Source organism: Ranitomeya variabilis, chromosome 4, assembly GCF_051348905.1.
Source record: "Ranitomeya variabilis isolate aRanVar5 chromosome 4, aRanVar5.hap1, whole genome shotgun sequence".
Classification (NCBI taxonomy): Eukaryota; Metazoa; Chordata; class Amphibia; order Anura; family Dendrobatidae; genus Ranitomeya; species Ranitomeya variabilis.
In genome coordinates this window covers 116,327,494-116,348,566 of record NC_135235.1, presented here as the reverse complement: position 1 = coordinate 116,348,566, position 21,073 = coordinate 116,327,494, and the positions used below count along the sequence as shown (strand labels likewise).

General features: G+C 44.8%; 1 protein-coding gene across 1 annotated transcript in view; it reads right to left on the bottom strand.

Moving 5' to 3' along the window:
* ADAMTS14 (ADAM metallopeptidase with thrombospondin type 1 motif 14) overlaps window positions 1–21,073 on the bottom strand; it is a 266,445-nt gene that overhangs the window by 9,138 nt on the left and 236,234 nt on the right. The window contains exon 21 of the mRNA XM_077259155.1: window positions 18,019–18,129. Within this exon, the coding sequence (XP_077115270.1) occupies window positions 18,019–18,129 (111 nt within the window). The remainder of the gene's footprint in view (window positions 1–18,018; window positions 18,130–21,073) is intronic.

Below are 21,073 nucleotides of genomic sequence, written 5' to 3'. Positions count from 1 at the left end.
ACACGAGCATGGGCACAGGGACACGCGGATGCTGGCCGTAATTAATGTCAAATGGAGTCTGCCCAGTGGAGTGAGCTACGGTGTTCAAAGGAAATTTTGCCCAAGGTAGCAGAGATGCCAAGTCATCCTGCCTAGCAGAGACGAAATGTTGCAAATATGTCACCAGAGTCTGGTTGGCCCTCTCTACCAACCCATTTGTCTCGGGATGATATGCAGAAGAGAGATTCAGTTCTAAGCTGAGTAAATGACAGAGCTCTCTCCAAAACTGAGACATGAACTGGGGATCCCGGTCACTGACAATTTTGTCAGGCATGCCATATAGACGGAAAATATGTTTTATGAACAACGCCGCCAAGGCCCGTGCAGAAGGTAACCGTGGAAGCGGCATCAAGTGCACCATTTTAGAGAAATGATCGGTGACTACACAGATAACGGTGCAGCTACGAGACTTGGGTAAGCCCACCACGAAGTCCATCCCGACCATCTCCCAAGGCCTGTCTGCCACCGGCAGGGGGTAAAGTAGCCCAGCAGGCCGTTGCCGAGGAGACCGTTTCTTGGTGCAGGAGACACGCGCCCGAATATAGTCCCCGACGTCACGGGCCTTATGCGGCCACCAGTACGTCCTCGCCAAAAGCTCAGATGTCCTCTTAGTCCCAAAATATCCACCCACCCTGGACAAGTGAGCCCAAGAGAGAACCTCTGGTCACAAATTAGATGGAACGAAAGTCTTGCCTGGGGGCACAGACTCTAGCGAAACCGGAGCCACAGTTCTCAGGCTCTCCGAAGGGGCAATAAGCCGAGGCTCCTCCTCCTCAGATGACATTACGGAGTGGGAGAGAGCATCGGCACGAATGTTCTTCTCCCAGGAGAGAAAATGGAGGGTGAAATGGAATCGGGAGAAGAACAGGGACCATCTGGCCTGGCGAGAATTTAGCCGCTGGGCTGTCTGTAAGCAGACCAAATTTTTGTGGTCAGTAAAAACTTGGAAGGGAACGTGAGCCCCCTCCAGGAGGTGTCTCCACTCTGAGAAAGCCAACTTCATAGCTATCAACTCCATGTCCCCGATGGAATAATTCCTCTCCGCAGGTGAAAAGGTCTTGGAAAAGAAAAAGCAAGGATGCTTCCGATCTTGAGCATCCTTTTGGAAGTGGACTGCTCCAGCACCAACAGATGAGGCATCCACCTTCATTATAAACGGCTTATCTACATCGGGGCGATGTAGAATGGGAGCGCTAGCGAAGTGTGACTTAATACAGAGAAAGGACTTAGAGACCTCCTCTGACCACAATTTGGGATTTGCTCCTTTCTTGGTGAGGGCAACCAGGGGGCTCATGACTCCTGAACCACGCGCAGCGATAGCATTTTCCGCTGCCTGTGCCAATCAAGGGCACCCCCCCCTGATGAGCCCCTCTGAATTTTCTTATGGGGCAAAACGCGTCGGGACGAGACACCTGTCTCTGCAAAGATAAGTGGATCATCACTATACACATGTGCTGATATGCTGGCAGTCTATTGGGATGAGACACTGTCCCTATAAAGATAAGTGGATTATGATCATACAAATGTGCTGATACGCTGGCAGTCTATTATCCTTTCTTGGCTATCATATGCTATGAGACTGGGGATCTTTATGTATTTTCTTTTGTGCCCATAATGGCTCAAACACCATGCATATTCTGATAGAGACATTGCTGGCACTTTATTATCATTGTATATGCTGAATGACTATGATGAGGTGATTATTCCATCAGTAACCGACTAAGTCACCTATTTTTAAGGCACGGTCTCGATTATACTGGTTCAAATCACTAGTGAGTGATATTAACTCTCCTATTCAGAGCAGGCATGGTATCAAAGAGTCTGCATTTGCTGTTTTTTTGTTTTTTTTTTCTTTTGCTTCCTATAAAGGGGATTATTTTGTACATTGCTCCATAGATACCTACTCCCCTATTGGTTCCTTTAAAGAGGAATGTACTGTGGGATATTATTCAATATACTATTTTGATCTTATTCTTCAGCATCAACATAGCGCATAATTTGTATCACTTTGAATCTACCCAATATGATTCTATTAGGTGTTAGGGTTACACCGTGTGCCAGCATTAGCATTAGCACTGTTTAGTGTATATCACTTCTTTTCTTTTTTGTTTTTTTGGTGTGATTGTAGGTGGTGGCTTTTGGTAGGGATACCTGCTAGGGTCTTTAAGGTCAGTCCACGTTGAGCGGGGGTGCCATATCGCTTCCCAGGGTGCCAACCTCTACAGCCAGGAAGGGAACACTCTAGGGAGAGGCACCTCTTTCATCCCTAGTCTTTTCCTATTTATTTATTACATTTTTTGTATCATGTAAAGACCCATAATTGCAGGTTTGCTACTATTGGAATATTGGTTGTACTTATATGTCTCTAGTTTTAAACATTCTTATTAAAGTTATATTTTTTAGGTCTCTTTTTGATTAATGGTGGTTTCAACCAGGGGGCTACCAAAGTTGAGAAGTGGGGAATGAATTGGCGATAGTAATTAATGAACCCCATAAAGCGCTGCACCGCTTTAAGAGAATGGGGTTCCTGCCAGTCCATCACAGCCTGTAGCTTGGCAGGATCCATAGCCAATCACTGGGCAGAGATGACATAGCCAAGGAAAGGCAAGGACTCCTGCTCAAACACACACTTCTCTAACTTGGAGTAGAGGAGGTTTGCCTGTAAGAGGTCGAAGACTTTGCAAACATCTCTCTGGTGGGAGTCAATATCTGGAGAGTAGATGAGAATATCATCCAGATAGACTACGAACGAGGTGGTGAGCATATCCCGGAAGATGTCTTTCACAAAGTCTTTGAAAACGACTGGGGCATTACAGAGCCCAAAGGGCATCATCAGATATTCATAGTGCCCATCCCTGGTGTTAAAAGCCGTCTTCCATTTGTCCCCCTCACAGATGCGAATCAGGTTGTAAGCACCCCGGAGATCTAATTTAGTAAATACTCTTGCTCCCCGTAGCCTATCAAAGAGCTCAGATATCAGAGGTAGTGCGTACTTATTCTTAATGGTGATGGCGTGAAGACCCCTGTAGTCTATGCATTGACGTAGTTCCCCACTCTTCTTCTGCACGAAGATGAACCCAGCCCCTGCAGGTGACACTGACTTCCTAATGCATCCTCTTGCCTGATTCTCTCGGATGTACTGGGACATTGCCTCCGTCTCCGGAAAAGATAACGGATAGACTCGACCCGGGGAGGCTCAGTACCAGGCAAGAGGTCAATAGGACAGTCATAGGGTCGGTGAGGCGGAAGGGTCTCCGCAGCCCTTTTGGAGAACACGTCCGCATAGGGCCAATAGTGCTTGGGGAGAGAGGAGAGATCTGCGGGTACCTCAGTTGTAGCAACCTGAACGCACTCCATCTGACATCTAACCTCACAGGATTTACTCCATCCCAGAATTCTCCCAGAGGACCACTCTATATGAGGAGAGTGGTAGCGTAGCCATGGTATCCCCAATAGGACCTCATCAATTCCCTCGGAAATGACTAATAGGGAAATAATCTCCTGATGAGATGGAGACATGGAAAGAGTAAATGGAATGGTTTGGTGAGTAATCTGTGAGGGTATTGTCGACCCATTTACAACTCAAACGGTCACTGGCTTGGTGAGCATCACCAGGGGTATTGCGTGTCATTGGGCGAAAGCAGATGACATAAAATTGCCCTCCGCCCCGGAGTCCACGCAAAGCTCTACCATAAGAGTGGATGGGCCTATGGTAATTGTCTCCTTGAAGGACAATTTGGAGGAAAACGTCACCGTGTCTAGTGTTCCTCCTCCAACTACCACTAGACGCTGACGTTTTCCCGACCGCTGAGAACACCTGGAGGCAAGGTGTCCTGACTGCCGGCAAACATGACAGACCTTAAGTGCATGAGCGATCCGGGACTTAGACCCCGCTCATGACACCTCCAAGGCTTCATGTGACTCGGACGCCTGATTCCTGAGGTTTGGCGAAGGTGGAAGCCAGCCAAAACCTCTGCCTAAACTGGGCTCGCTCGTTTAAACGAAGGTCAATGCGAGTTGATACAGCTATGAACTCCTCCACTGTGGCGGGAATCTCCCTAGTGACCAAAGCGTCCTTCACATGGCCAGCCAGCCCCCTCCAAAATACCGGGATGAAGGCTTTATCCGGCCACTCCAGCTCAGATGCCAAAGTCTGGAAGTGGATGGCAAAATGGCTGACCATGGACATACCCTGAGTCAATGCCAGCAGTTGGAGTGCCGTATCATGGGTGACTTGAGGTCCTAAAAAGACCAGTTTCAGAGTGCTCAAAAGCCGAGGAGCACTCTGCACCACATGATCGTCGTGCTCCCACAGCGGCGTAGCCCACTCCAACGCCCTGTCCGACAGAAGAGAAATAATGAATCCCACCTTTGCCCGCTCTGTGGGAAAACGTGCAGCCAGGAGCTCGAGGTGAATACGGCACTGGCTCACGAAACCCCTACATGACTTACTGTCACCAGAGTATTTCTCTGGCAGCGGGAGGTGGGATAAGATCGGAACAGGGGTGGCAGTGGTTAAAGGTGATGCAGCCACGCTAGCAGCCTGAACAGCTATTGCGGTAACATCCACCGTTGAGGTTGCACGCTCGAGAGCTGCCAACCTGCCCTCCAGCAGCTGGATGTACCCCCTTAGGGCTAGCGGAATGCACCGAGTATAGGTAGGAAGCAACAAGGTGCATTTGCAGCCCGGGGTCCACCGTGCAGAGATATCATGCCTTTGATTAGGTGTGGAGATTTTTGTATTCTCTATGGTGGATTTTGTAGTATTTTTTATACTGACCGCACAGTACTCTTTCCTGTCTTTTCTTTCTAGGTAGCGTGGCCTCCTTTGCTAAATTCTGTTTTCAGTCTGCGTTTGTAATTTCCCTCTCCTCTCACAGTCAATATTTGTGGGGGGCTGCCTTTCCTTTGGGAATTTTCTCTGAGGCAATATAGTATTCCTGTTTCTTTCTTTAGGTGTAATTAGTCCTCCGACGAGGTGTCTAGGGAGTGACAGGAATATCCCACGGTTACTTCTAGATGATGTGTTAAGTTCAGGGTCTGCGGTCAGTATAGAGGCCACCTACTCCAGAGCTCGTCCATGCTGTGCCTAGGCCACCAGTTCATAACAGTACAACTGGCCAACAATGAGTTAACCGCATCTCAAAAGAAGGGAAAGAAAGTGCTGAGCCATTTTTTTTTCTGTACTCTGTTGTGTTTTTTTTTCCCTCTTCACTTCTGGGTGGCTCAGGAGTTAGGCGTTGACATGGATGTTCAGGGACTTGCTTCTCGGGTGGATCATCTTGCTGCTAGAGTACAGGGTATTTCTGATTATATCGTGCAGACTCCTGTTTTAGAGCCTAGAATTCCTACCCCCGATCTGTTCTTCGGGGACAGGTCCAAATTTTTGAGCTTTAAAAATAACTGTAAACTGTTTTTTGCTCTTAAGCCCCTTTCCTCTGGTGATCCCATCCAGCAGGTAAAAATTGTCATTTCTCTGTTGCGTGGTGACCCGCAGGATTGGGCATTTTCCCTGGAATCTGGGAATCCGGCCTTGCTTAATGTAGATACCTTTTTTCAGGCGCTTGGGTTATTGTATGATGAACCTAACTCTGTAGAGCATGCTGAGAAAACACTTTTGGCCCTGTGTCAGGGTCAAGAAGCGGCAGAGTCATATTGCCAGAAATTCAGAAAATGGTCTGTGCTTACTAAGTGGAATGAGGATGCTTTGGCGGCAATTTTCAGAAAGGGTCTTTCTGAATCTGTTAAAGATGTTATGGTGGGGTTCCCCATGCCTGCAGGTCTGAGTGATTCTATGTCTCTGGCCATTCAAATTGATCGGCGCTTGCATGAGCGCAGAGTTGTGCACACTATGGCGTTGTCTTCCGAGCGGAGTCCTGAGCCTATGTAGTGTGATACGATTGTGTCTAGAGCGGAACGCCAAGGATTCAGACGTCAGAATAGGTTGTGCTTTTACTGCGGCGATTCTGCTCATGTTATTTCTGATTGCCCTAAGCGTGCCAAGAGAATTGCTAATTCCGTTACTATCAGTACTGTACAACCTAAATTTCTGTTATCTGTGACCCTGATCTGCTCATTATCGTCATTCTCTGTCATGGCATTTGTGGATTCAGGCGCTGCTTTAAATTTAATGGACTTAGAATTTGCCAGACGTTGTGGTTTTTCCTTACAGCCTTTGCGGAGTCCTATCCCTTTGAGGGGGATTGATGCTACACCATTGGCTAAAAATAAACCTCAGTTTTGGACACAGTTAACCATGTGCATGGCGCCAGCCCATCAGGAAGATTGTCGCTTCCTGGTGTTACATAATTTGCATGATGCTGTTGTGCTGGGGTTTCCATGGTTACTGGTACATAATCCGGTGTTGGATTGGAAATCTATGTCTGTGACTAGTTGGGGTTGTCAGTGGGTTCACGATGACGTTCCTCTGATGTCAATTTCCTCCTCCCCCTCTTCTGAAATTCCTGAGTTTCTGTCAGATTTCCAGGATGTTTTCGATGAGCCCAAGTCCAGTTCCCTTCCACCGCATAGGGACTGTGATTGTGCTATTGATTTGATTCCAGGCTGTAAGTTTCCTAAGGGCCGACTTTTCAACCTGTCTGTGCCAGAACATGCCACCATGCGGAGCTATGTAAGGGAGTCTTTGGAGAAGGGGCATATTCGGCCATCTTCTTCTCCATTAGGAGCAGGGGTTTTTTTTGTTGCCAAGAAGGATGGCTCCTTGAGACCCTGTATTGATTATCGCCTCTTGAATAAGATCACGGTCAAATTCCAATACACTTTGCCTTTGCTTTCTGATTTGTTTGCCAGAATTAAGGGGGCTAGTTGGTTTACTAAGATTGACCTTCGAGGGGCATATAATCTGGTTCGTATTAAGCAGGGTGACGAATGGAAAACTGTGTTTAATACGCCCGATGGCCATTTTGAGTATCTTGTGATGCCATTCGGACTCTCTAATGCCCCATCTGTGTTTCAGTCCTTCATGCATGATATTTTTCAGAATTATCTTGATAAATTCATGATTGTATATTTGGATGATATTTTGATTTTTTCAGATGATTGGGAGTCTCATGTGAAACAAGTTAGGATGGTATTTCAGGTCCTTCGTGACAATGCCTTGTTTGTGAAGGGGTCTAAGTGCCTCTTTGGAGTACAGAAGGTTTCTGTTTTGGGCTTCATTTTTTCTCCATCATCTAAAGAAATGGATCCGGCTAAGGTTCAGGCCATTCATGATTGGATCCAGCCCACATCCGTGAAGAGCCTTCAGAAATTTTTGGGCTTTGCTAATTTTTATCGCCGTTTCATTGCCAACTTCTCCAGTGTGGTTAAACCCCTGACCGAGTTGACGAGGAAGGGCGCTGATGTAGCTAATTGGTCCTCTGAGGCCGTTTCTGCCTTTCAGGAGCTTAAGCGCCGATTTACTTCTCCCCCTGTGTTGCGTCAGCCGGATGTTTCTCTTCCTTTTCAGGTTGAGGTTGACGCTTCTGAGATTGGGGCAGGGGCCGTTTTGTCTCAGAGGAATTCTGATGGTTCCTTGATGAAACCGTGTGCCTTCTTTTCTCAAAAGTTTTCACCTGCGGAACGCAATTATGATGTCGGCAATCGTGAGTTGTTGGCTATGAAGTGGGCATTTGAGGAGTGGCGACATTGGCTTGAGGGGGCCAAGCACCGTATTGTGGTCTTGACCGATCATAAGAATCTGATTTACCTCGAGTCTGCCAAACGGCTGAATCCTAGACAGGCCCGATGGTCCCTGTTTTTCTCCCGTTTTGATTTTGTTGTCTCGTATCTTCCAGGTTCTAAGAATGTTAAGGCTGATGCCCTCTCTAGGAGTTTCTTGCCTGATTCCCCTGGGATTCTTGAGCCGGTTGGTATTCTTAAGGAGGGGGTGATTCTTTCTGCCATCTCCCCTGATTTGCGACGGGCTCTTCAGGAGTTTCAGGCTGATAAACCTGATCGCTGTCCAGCGGGGAAACTGTTTGTTCCTGACAGATGGACTAGTAAAGTGATTTCTGAGATTCACTGTTCTGTGTTGGCTGGCCATCCTGGGATTTTTGGTACCAGAGATTTGGTTAGTAGGTCCTTTTGGTGGCCTTCTTTGTCACGGGATGTGCGTTCTTTTGTGCAGTCCTGTGGGACTTGTGCGCGGGCCAAACTTTGCTGCTCCCGCGCCAGTGGGTTGCTTTTGCCTTTGCCGGTCCCTGAGAGGCCTTGGACGCATATTTCTATGGATTTTATTTCGGATCTTCCTGTTTCCCAGAGGATGTCTGTTATCTGGGTGGTCTGTGACCGGTTTTCTAAGATGGTTCATTTGGTACCTTTGCCTAAGTTGCCTTCCTCTTCTGAGTTGGTTCCGTTGTTTTTTCAGCATGTGGTTCGTTTGCATGGCATTCCGGAGAATATTGTGTCCGATAGAGGTTCCCAGTTTGTTTCTAGGTTTTGGCGGTCCTTTTGTGCTAAGCTGGGCATTGATTTGTCTTTTTCTTCCGCATTTCATCCTCAGACAAACGGCCAAACCGAGCGAACTAACCAGACTTTGGAAACTTATTTGAGATGCTTTGTGTCTGCCGATCAGGATGATTGGGTGGCTTTCTTGCCATTGGCCGAGTTTGCCCTTAATAATCGGGCTAGTTCTGCTACCTTGGTGTCACCATTCTTTTGTAATTCTGGGTTTCATCCTCATTTTTCTTCAGGGCAGGTTGAGTCTTCTGATTGTCCTGGGGTGGACTCTGTGGTTGACAGGTTGCAGCAGATTTGGGCTCATGTTGTGGACAATTTGGTGTTGTCTCAGGAGGAGGCTCAGCGTTTTGCCAACCGTCGTCGGCGTGTGGGTTCCCGGCTTCGGGTTGGGGATTTGGTCTGGTTGTCTTCTCGTCATGTTCCTATGAAGGTTTCTTCCCCGAAGTTCAAGCCTCGGTTTATTCGTCCTTATAGGATTTCTGAGATTATCAATCCAGTGTCTTTTCCTTTGGCCCTTCCAGCCTCTTTTTCCATCCATATTGTTTTTCATAGATCTTTGTTGCGGAAATATGTGGTGCCCGTGGTTCCCTCTGTTGATCCTCCTGCCCCGGTGTTGATTGATGGGGAGTTGGAGTATGTTGTGGAGAAGATCTTGGATTCTCGTTTTTCTAGACGGAGGCTTCAGTATCTTGTCAAGTGGAAGGGTTATGGCCAGGAGGATAATTCTTGGGTTGTTGCCTCCGATGTTCATGCTGACGATTTGGTTCGTGCCTTCCATTTGGCTCGTCCGGATCGGCCTGGGGGCTCTGGTGAGGGTTCGGTGACCCCTCCTCAAGGGGGGGGTACTGTTGTGAATTCTGTTGTGGGTTCTGCTCTTAGGCTCCCTCCGGTGGTTATAAGTGGTAGTGCTGCTGTTTGTCCTTCACAACAGTCATCAGCTGCTTCCACTTTGGACGGGGCTATTTAGTCTGGATCCTTCCTTTAGTGAGTGCCAGTTGTCCATTGTTTTCTAGGGATCCACATCTCTGCTTGGTTTCTCCTTCTGGATTGTCCAAATCATCAAAGATAAGTCCTGGCTCTGTTTTTGCAGTCCACATGCGGTGGACTTAATAGTTCAGTGAATTGCTATGTTTTTTCTTGTCCAGCTTTGTCTGTGTTAAGATTTACTCAGCCAAGTTGGAAGCTCTGGAGTCACAGAGTTACCCTCCATGCCTTTAGTTAGGTGTGGAGATTTTTGTATTCTCTGTGGTGGATTTTGTAGTATTTTTTATACTGACCGCACAGTACTCTTTCCTGTCTTTTCTTTCTAGGTAGCGTGGCCTCCTTTGCTAAATTCTGTTTTCACTCTGCGTTTGTAATTTCCCTCTCCTCTCACAGTCAATATTTGTGGGGGGCTGCCTTTCCTTTGGGAATTTTCTCTGAGGCAAGATAGTATTCCTGTTTCTTTCTTTAGGTGTAATTAGTCCTCCGGCCGTGACGAGGTGTCTAGGGAGTGACAGGAACATCCCACGGCTACTTCTAGTTGATGTGTTAAGTTCAGGGTCTGCGGTCAGTATAGAGGCCACCTACTCCAGAGCTCGTCCATGCTGCTCCTAGGCCACCAGTTCATAACACCGCACAGAGCCGCGCTGTACGCAAAAACTATAGCCCTAACTAGGGTTGTGCTTGCAAGCAAGCCAACGGCTAATTGCCCCCACTGATGCTAACTGCCTGCCTGAGTGTACAGTCCCAGCGCTACAGTCTCATACCACATGTATAAAGAGTGGTATAGTATCCACTGGCCTAAGCAATACACATTTGGTACTAGCGCATGGCTGTGTGGCCATGCAAACATTTTATAATTGCAGCTCTTCAGGACCTTCCTGGAGAACCAATAGGAGCTGCTACAAGGCCTGAGCGTGTGACCCCCGACCTCCAATGAGAGGACCTCCTGTGGGCATGTTCAGTGCGTGCAAAGCAGGACTTAGTCCCAGAAACGCCTGTTCACCACTGACCAGTGGTGGCTACAAAAGCAGAGCCTGGAAAGGCAGCAGTAACCTTTTGCACAGTATCAGGCTGAGCGAGACAGTGGGACCGACGTCTCTGCTGAGCAGGCTCCACTGCGGCTGATGTAGAATGGGAGACCGCAGCAGACATGGTTCGAGATTCCCCCTGTGCAGCGACGGGAACTCGACACCTAACAGCTGCATTATACTCTAAGGGGGGCTACAGTATACTCTGAGGGGAGCTACAGTATACTCTGAAGGGGGCTGCATTATACTCTGAGCGGGGCTGCAGTATACTAAGAGGGGCTGCATTATAATCAGAGGGGCTGCAGTATACTCTATCAAAGACCATGGGGAGTGCATTATACTATATCGGACCTGCATTATACTGTATCGAGAACTATCTTGACTCATTCTTCCTCAGCCGGTGTAAAGAAACTTGGGAACAAGCACTGAACTACTTCAATATTGTCAATTACGCTCATTTAACGGCCTGAATTCAGCTCACGTAAATACAAACCGAAATGTTTCAGTGTGATGGTGCAATATGCATTTGGGGCCCCACTTGAAACTTTTGCCCAGGGCCCCACGTTGTCTAAAACCAGCCCTAGTCCTGTTGGGAGCCCTGGTACACACGAACCATTGGGAAAGGGAAAATGGTCTAAGCTGTCACTGAAACATTCCTTTCGGCCCCATGGCAGCTAAATAGGCTGCCTCTGTTACGTACACTCCTTTCTGTTACTGCATAATCCACCCACAATGCTGATTTCAGAAAGCACGTATAGCGTGAGGACAATAAACCATCGCCATCACCATGAACTGTTTCTTATTAAACAGAAGCATAAACAAAGGAGAAGCAACAATTAAAATGTGTTACATGCGGAATTTGCATCTGATGCTTTTGTAGCTTTCCTCTGTTTTTCACTCTATGCATTGTAAAAGGTAAAATCCACAATGAATGAATTGACATGCTGAGGATTTCAAAATCTGCACTCTGGATCAATTTCCACATGTAAATCCTTGAGTAAAAGCGAAGCCAAATTTACTCAATGTGCATTCACCCACATGTTGTAGATTTTGATGCAGAAATTTCTGTTTGTATAAAGGAGGCTATGTTGGCACTCATACTGTATATAGCAGTTTATAGGGGGCTCATACTCTGCCTATAGGAAGCTATGTGGGGGCTCATACTGTATATATGAGGCTATGTGTTTCTCATAGTGTATATAGGGGGCTATGGGGGGTTCATACTCTGCATATAGGAGGCTATGTAGGGGCTCATACTGTATATAGCAGGCTATGTTTGAGCCCATACTGTGCATAGGAAGCTATGTGGAGGCTCACACTGTGTGCATAGGAGGTTATGCGGGGGCTCATATTGCATATATAGGAGGCTATGTGGGGGTTCATACTGTAAATAGAAGGCTATATGGGGGCTCATACTGTACATAGGCAACTATATGCGGCCTCATACTGTATATAGGAGGCTATGTGGGTGCTCATACTGTATACATGAAGCTATGTGGGTGCTCATACTGTATATAGGAGGCTATTTGGGTGCTCATGCTTTATATAGGGAGCTATGTGTGGGCTCATACTGTACATAGGAGGTTATATAGAAGGCTTTGTGGGGGCTGACACTGTGTATATAGGGCAGCGGCACCATCACCAGCATTTGGTAAGTTTGCATTCTTTATTGTTACTATTTTCACTTCTTGTCCAGTGTTCAATATGTTGCTATTGATCTGTGATTCTAGATGTATGTAATATGGGCACGCTAATATGGTCTGATAGACTTCTAACTGATTGTATAAATTGATAGTGCCTCTCTGTCTTTATTTAGAACTACTATAGTGATAGGGGAACACTGCGTAGTATGTGTACTGCACAGTGGTGGTGCCACTTACGTCTGTTTGGCTCAACTGCTAGCATTTCTGGCTACTATTTTTAAATCTGTATGAATGTTTTTAATATCAATAAAGGTTGTTATAGTTATTGTTCATTATACGCTGTTTTCTATATGATTGCATGAATTTAGCGTAGAACAGGTGTTCACATTTATCCAATTTGGACCTTACATTCTTCTGAATTTTTCAGTTCACATAATATGCTAATTGTGCGTCCCTTTGGCTAGAGGTAACCATCTGATGTTCATGTACATAGGATGCTATATGGAGGCTCATACTGTATATAGGCAGCTATGTGCGGGCTCACACTGTACATAGGAGGCTATATAGAAGGCTATGTGGGGGCTGACACTGTGTATATAGGAGGCTATGTGTGGGCTCACACTGTGTATATAGGAGGCTATGTGGGGGCTCATACTATATATTGGAGGCTATATGGAGGCTCATACTGTATATAGGCAGCCATGTGCGGGCTCATAGTGTGTATAGTAGGATACAGTGGGTACAGAAAGTATTCAGATCCCTTTACATTTTTTCCTATATACAATTTGGGCTCCCACATAGCCTTCTATATACACAGTATAAGCCCACACATAGCCTCCTATATACACAGTATGAGCCCCCACATAGCCTTCTATATAACATTCTATATACAGTATGAGCCCCCACATAGCCTCCTATATAGAGTATGAGCCTGCACAAGGCTGCGTACAGTGAGTACAGAAAGTATCCAGACCCCTGTAAATTTTTCACTCTTTGTTTCATTGCAGCTATTTGGTAAATTCACAGAAGTTCTTTTTTTCACATTAATGTACACTCTGCACCCCATCTTGACTGAAAAAAAACAAAAATGTAGTAATTTTTGCAAATGTATTAAAAAAGAAAAATTTAAATATCACATGGTCATAAGTATTCAGACCCTTTGCTCAGTATTGAGTAGAAGCACCCTTTTGAGCTAGTACAGCCATGAGTCTTCTTGGGAATGATGCAACAAGTTTTTCACACCTGGATTTGGGGATCCTCTGCCATTCTTCCTTGCAGATCCTCTCCAGTTCCGTCAGGATTGATGGTGAACGTTGGTGGACAGCCATTTTCAGGTCTCTCCAGAGATGCTCAATTGAGTTTAGGTCAGGGCTCTGGCTGGGCCAGTCAAGAATGGTCACATAGTTGTTCTGAAACTACTTCTTTGTTATTTTAGCTGTGTACTTAGGGTCATTGTCTTGTTGGAAGGTGAACCTTCAGCCAAGTCTGAGGTCCAGAGCACTGAGAGGTTTTCATCCAGGATATCTCTGTACTTGGCCGCATTCATGTTTCCTTCAATGACAACCAGTCGTTCTGTCCCTGCAGCTGAAAAACACCCCCAAAACATAATGCTGCCACCACCATGTTTCACTGTTGGGATTGTATTGGACAGGTGATGGACAGTGCCTGGTTCTCTCCACACATACTGCTTAGAATTATCACCAAAAAGGTCTATCTTCGCCTGATCAGACCAGAGAAGCTTCTCATAGCATGGGAGTCCTTCATGTGTTTTTTTAGCAAACTCTATGCGGGCTTTCATATGTCTTGCACTGAGGAGAGGCTTCCGTCGGGCCACTCTGCCATAAAGGCCCAACTGCATTGATAGTTAATTTTGTGGAACAATCTCCCTACTGCATCTCTGGAGCTCAGCCACAGTGATCTGGGGGTTCTTTTTTACCTCTTTCACCAAGGCTCTACTGCTACGATTGCTCAGTTTGGCTGGACAGCCAGGTCTAGGAAGGCTTCTGGTGGTCCCAAACTTCTTCCACTTAAGGATTATGGAGGCCACTGTGCTCTTAGGAACATTGAGTACTGCAGAAATTCTGTTGTAACCTTGGCTAGATATGTATTTTGCCACAATTCTGTTTCTGAGCTCCTTGGCCAGTTCCTTTGACCTCATGATTCTCATTTTGTCTGACATTCACTGTGAGCTGTGAGGTCTTATATAGACAGGTGTGTGCCTTTCTAAATGAAGTCCTATCAGTTTAATTAAACACAGCTTGACTCCAATGAAAGAGTAGAACCATCTCAAGGATGATCACATGGAAATCGACAGCATGTGACTTAAAGGGAACCTGTCACCTCAAATTGGCGGGATATGTAAATGCCTTTTTTCCGGTCAGATGGGCGGCGTTGCGTCTTCATTTCTCCACCCCATCTGTCCCTGTTGTCCGCAATATGTTCGAGAATTAGAGTACTTGTCCTTCATAGTTTGCATGTGCGCAATGCGATCTTCGCTCGTGCACGCGCAGTATGCTTTAACCCAACTGCTGGCAAAGCTGAAAAGCATTACTGAGCATGCGCCCACACACTATGTCCCGGAAGTACTTCGCTGTGTTCTGGGACATAGTGCGCGGGCGCATACGCAGTAATGCTTTTCGGCTGTGCCCGCAGTTAGGCTAAGCATAAGATTGCATTGCGCACGCGCGAACTATGGAGGACAAGTACTCTAATTCTCAAACATATTGCGGACAACAGGGACGGATGGGGTGGAGAAATGAAGACGAAATGCCGCCCATCGGACCGAAATAAAGGCATTTACATATCCCACCAATTTGAGGTGACAGGTTCCCTTTAAATATGAGTGTCTGAGCAAAGGGTCTGAATTAGTGATGAGTGAGTATACTTGTTGCTCGGGTGATCTCCGAGTATTTGTTAGTGTTCGTAGATTAAGTTTTCATCGCCGCAGCTGAATGATTTAGAGCTACTAGCCAGGCTGAGTACATGTGGGGGTTGCCTGGTTGCTAGGGAATCCCCACATGTAATCAAGCTGGCTAATAGCTGTAAATCATGCAGCTGCAGCGATGAAAACTTAATCTCCGAGCACTAACAAATATTCGGAGATCACCCGAGCGTACTCGGGGAAACCCGAGCAACGAGTACACTCACTCATCACTAGTCTGAACACTTATGACCATGTGATATTTCAGTTTTTCTTTTTTTATTAAATTTGCAAAAATTTCTACATTTCTGCTTTTTTTTCAGTCAAGATGGGGTGCAGAGTGTACATTAATATGAAAAAAAAATGAAGTTTTTTGAATTTACCAAGTGGCTGGAATGAAACAAAGAGTGAAAAATTTACAGGGGTCAGGATACTTTCCGTACTCACTGTAGGCAGCCTTGTGCAGACTCATATTCTATATAGGAGGCTATGTGGGGGCTCATACTGTATATAGAATGTTATATAGAAGGCTATGTGGGGGCTCATACTGTGTATATAGGAGGCTATTTGTGGGCTTATACTGTGTATATAGGAGGCTATGTGTGGGCTCATACTGTGTACATAGGAGGCTATGTGGGAGCTCAAACTGTATATAGGAGGCTTTGTGGGGCTCATACTGTATATTTAGAAGGCTATGTGTACACATACACACATACAGTATATAGGCAGCATTGTGCAGGCGTATGCTGTACATAGGAGACTATGTGGGAGCTCATATTGTATATAGGCAGATATGTGGGTGCTCATACTGAATATAGGAGTCTATGTGGGGGCTAATACTATACATAGGGAGCTAGGTGTGGGCTCATAATGTTTATAGCCGGCTATATAGGAGGCTATGTGCAGGCTCATACTGTGTACATAGGAGGCTATGTCGGGGCTCATACTGTGTATATAGGAAGCTATGTAGGAGCTCATACTATGTATAGGAAGCTATGTAGGGGTTCACACTGTATATAGGGGGCTATGTGGAGGCTCATACTGTATATAGTAGGCTATGTGAGGGCTCATACTGCATATAGAGAGGCTATGTGGGGTTCATACGGTATATAGGGGCTATGTTGGGGCTCATACAGTGTATATAGGAGGCTATGTGGGAGCGAGCCCTATGATACACCGTGGTAAACATTATACGCCTAATATATTTAATATGTAATGTTGGTGAAGGAGGTCTGCCAGCCACATGCTATAGGGACAGACATAGATAAAGTTTGGGACTAACCATATTGTGGGAGGAACAAGCCCCACTAAAAAGGGACTGCTTCCTGGTAGTCAGGGAAGTACAGTAACCAAGGTTAAATTCAAGTTGCAGTGGGAAGCTTTACTGAAATCTCTTGCAAACATTTCTATAACGTCTGGAGCTCAAGCCTTGGTACAGGTACTACGAAGAGTGCATTATCCACTGGCATACAGGGGACAATGGATGAGGTACCGCGAGAAGGGAAGATAATGGATCCTGGGTGTACTGTGGGACTGGATGGGAACGTCCTGGGGCTGATATTAAATATAGGGATAGTCCAGGAAGAATGAATAGTAATGCTGAAGACATACTGAACTAAGAAAACAAGAACTAAGAAGTGTTGTGCCTGATACTGCGTGTTACAATCTGATGATCTTGAATTGTCCAGTAAACTTTTGCTTATTGAAACGAACTGCGTGTCCCTTGAGTAATGTCCGACTTCTGAAGATGGAGGCCTGGAGACAGCGGAGGACTACGGCCTACAAGTGAGTGTGATGCACCCCACACCTGGTAGCACATTTGAACTGGGACACGATTTTCCTGTAAAGAGCTGAGGCGTTATGTAACAGCTCGTCCACGGCTACCACCCTTAGTCACTTTACACAGAGACATGGTCTGATCATACCACAGTTCCTGAGCAGAGAAGGAAGGAAAAGACTATACAGATAGTATAGCACAGGATAACAGCTTATTCTGATACTCCTTTGCTTTCCCCCAAGCCCAGGAGATGTGGTATGATCAGACCATGTTCCTGTATGGTCAGACACAGCCATTACACAGTACACAGCAGGGACACATTTCTAAGATTATCTCAGCACAGGAACATTTTTTAACACATCCAAATGTGGGTTTTTTTTATTCAAAGATCTATTTATTAATATGTACTTTTTTTGTGGTAAAACCCCTTTAAAGAGAACCTGTCACCATGAAAACACATTTCAGTGTTCAGGCACCATGAAATAGAGCATGGGGAGCTGAGTAGACTGATATATAGTTTTATGAGAAAAGATTCAATTTAACCTGTTTTTCCATCATTTAACCTCTACTCTTTTTCATTTTCACTCCCCATTCGCATGAGGATGATTTGAAACAGGGAGAGGTAGGACATATAATGCTTAGGTTTCATCCATGTTAAAAGGTCACCTTGACGTGGCTGAATGTTTTTTGTGCTCTTTAATCAAAAAACGTTAATCAAGAACCTTACGTTTTTAATGTTTGCAGCAATATTGCATTATTGGCGTTCATATATTAATTAATCAATCACAATGTGCTGACGCATTGAATACGTACATACTCGTATATTGGCCACATAGTGTATTTGTACACATGTGCATTCATTCAATACTAAAGGTGTGCGCACCCTATTTTTTTTCCTTTTTTTCTTTTTTCATTTTTGTGTGTAAAACTATGTAAAAATCTGTTCAGCTTCCACTTCTCTGTAACATGGTGCATACAGATTAAACTGCATTTTCATGGTGACAGGTTTCTTTTAAACTTCCCACCTTCATTTTATTTCATTAAAAAAACATACAGACATTGTAAAAAGTCCTAGAAAGCTCAGACACGTTTCGTACAACTCAACTTGTTTTTAGTCTCATGCAAAAAATATAGTTACTACAGTATTGTTTGCTTTTCCATACTTACTTGATATTTTATTCACAGGATATTTAGGAGAATTTAGTGAGGGAGCCCATGGAGTTTTGGGGGTACTAAAATCACTGGTTTCTGCTTTTTGTGTAAGCCCTGGAGATTTCCCTGCAAAAATAAAAAAAAATAAGAATAGTATTCATATTTGGAGGATACAGAATTTATTATGTAATATATTTATTGGGGAGTCCTTCATATACTAAATAATGTGTTTTTTCGCTCATTGTTTACTAATTAGATCATTGCTAAAATATACTAAAAAATGTAGGGGTTTTTTTTTTGCCTTTTGTTATTACTGCCAGTGAGCATTGATGACCATGCTGTAATACGTCTTGTGGGGTTTTTTTAAGGGAGTGGAGGCATTACTTATTCTTTTATCAGAGAATTTCACCTTCTGGATTAAGCTCTCCATAAGGAGAAACGTTACCCCTTAGACCCCAGTCCAGAGCCTCTCACCTAGCCAAATCAGTTCTCATGCTTCGCACTGACTGACTGAAACACCGTGTCTGCGAATTGAGATACTGATTTGGCTTTTATCCTAAGTCATATTGCACGACTCGTTAAAGGGTTGATTGTGACTTGTAGGATCGCTACTTCCAACAGGTGGCACTATAGAGTTTAAGTCCTCTTTTTCTCAGAAGAGGCAATTTGCATACCTTCTGGATTAATCTTTCATTCTCAATTTATGGGTAAAGTCTATATTCAGTGAAGATAGATTTTCCCATTACTGAAATAGGAGATGACAGTTGGTTCTTTTAGAGTGAAGGGAAAGGAGGAGATAGAGATTGACATTGACATTGTACTGTAAGTTTTCCTATAACAAAAGTAAGGCTATGTGCCCACGTTGCCGATTCATGTAAGGATTTTTCCACACCGTTTTTGAAAAATCCGGAGGTAAAACGCACTGCATTTTACCTGCGGCTTAACCACGGATTTACCACAGATTATCTGCGTTTTTTGTGCGATTTTACACCTGTGGATTCCTATTGAGGAGCAGGTGTAAAACGCTGCGGAATCCGCACAAAGAATTTACATGCTGCGGAAAATACAATGCAGCGTTTCCGAGCGGTATTTTCCGCACCATGTGCACTGCGGATTTGGTTTTCCATAAGTTTACATGGTACTGTAAGCCTGATGGAAAACTGCTGTGAATCCGCAGGCAAATCCGCAACGTGTGCACATAGCCTTACAGTGCTCCATAGAACATTGTGACCAGCAACTGTTATCTACTTTCTCAGTAAGGCTGGGGTCACACTTGCGAGTATGATGCGAGAAACTCACGTGTGTATTTTTATGCAGCCACTCACTCTGGTCCCGATTGCCAGCGGCAGTGCCAGGAATTGATGCGAGTTTCTCGCATCACATTCGCAAGTGTGATCCCGGCCTTATTGGAAAATGTGAAATCCCTGAAGACAGATTTGATCTGAGAATTGTAAATTTTGAGACTTAGGCCGGCGTCACACTAGGCGTATGAAAATATGGTCCGTTTTTTACGGCCGTAATACGCAGTAATTGTCCCAAAACACTGTTCCATATTCAATGCGAGGATGCAATTTTTACGCACAAATTTATCCGTATGGCTTCCGTACGGCGATTTTTTCTCGCAGGCTTGCTAAATGGACATATCATGGATCCATCGGCTCAAATATTCTTAAAAACATATATACAGTCTATATATATATATATATGTCAGTGAGACACATATATATATATATTTATATTTAATTCAGCGCTAGATAGCAGAAAAGCCGGTAATTCAATTGCCGGCTTTTCCTATCTCCTTCACAAACCCGACAGGATATGAGACATGGTTTACATACAGTAAACCATCTCATATCCCTTCTTTTATTACATATTCCTCTTTACTAATGTAAGAAGTGTCTTTGTGTAAAATTTTGGGGCTCTAGCTATTAAATTAAAGGGTTAAATCCCGGAAAAAATTGGCGTGGGCCAGTGACTGAGGGCAGACACTAATAGCCTAGGGAGGTACCCATGGTTATTGGCCCTCCCCTGGCTAAAAACATCTGCCCCCAGCCACCCCAGAAAAGGCACATCTGGAAGATGCGCCTATTCTGGCACTTAAAAAGGGGAGAAGTTGACTCAATCTTTGCATTGTGTGTCTGTGTGCGCCACAGTAAGCATGGAGAACAGAAAGAGGAGAAGAAATGTATGAGGACTTGAGAACTAAAATTGTTGAACAATATCAATAATCTCAAGGTTACAAGTCCATCTTCAGGGATCTTGATTTTCCTTTGTTCATTGTGTGCAACATAATCAAGAGGTTTACAACCCATGGCACTGTAGCTAATCTCTCTGGATGTGATAAAAAGAGAGAAAAAGTGATAAAATGTGGCAACGCAGCATTGTCCGGATGGTGGATAAGCAGCCCCAAACAAATTCCAAAGAAATTCAAGCTGTCCTGCAGGCTCAGGGTGCATCAGTGTCAGCACAAACTATCCATTGACATTTGAATGAAATGCTATGGCAGGAGACCCAGGAGAGGTCCAAAATTCCAGTTGAGAGGTGTAGGAAGCATGCTGATGGTTATAGGTAGCGATTGATTGCAGTTATTTATTCCAAAGGGTGTGCATCCAATTATTAAGTTGAGGGTGCCGACAATTTTGTCCGACCCATTTTTGAGGTTTTGTGTGGCATTATGTCCAATCTGCCTTTTTTTCCTCAGTTTTTTGTGTTGATTCCAATACACAAAGGAAATAAATGTATATAACAAAACATGTGTAATTGCAATAATTTTAAGGGAGAAATATTTATTTTCTGGAACAATTTCAAGGATGCCAATACTTTCAGCCATGACTATATATATAGTTATATTTTTCCAGCACTCATCCTAACATTTATGTCAGTGATAGTGCACAGATATTTCTTTTTCACAGTTGCTGCATTTCTACTTTCTATCTGGAAAGCCTTTTCCTTTATGAGGTTGTCTCATCTTGACTTGAGGAGCACATCACTCCCCTGCGTCCCTGCTTACTGCTTGCCAGGGGCCGTGTACTCCTGATTGATAGTTCAGACTGATAGAATGTAGGAGTGT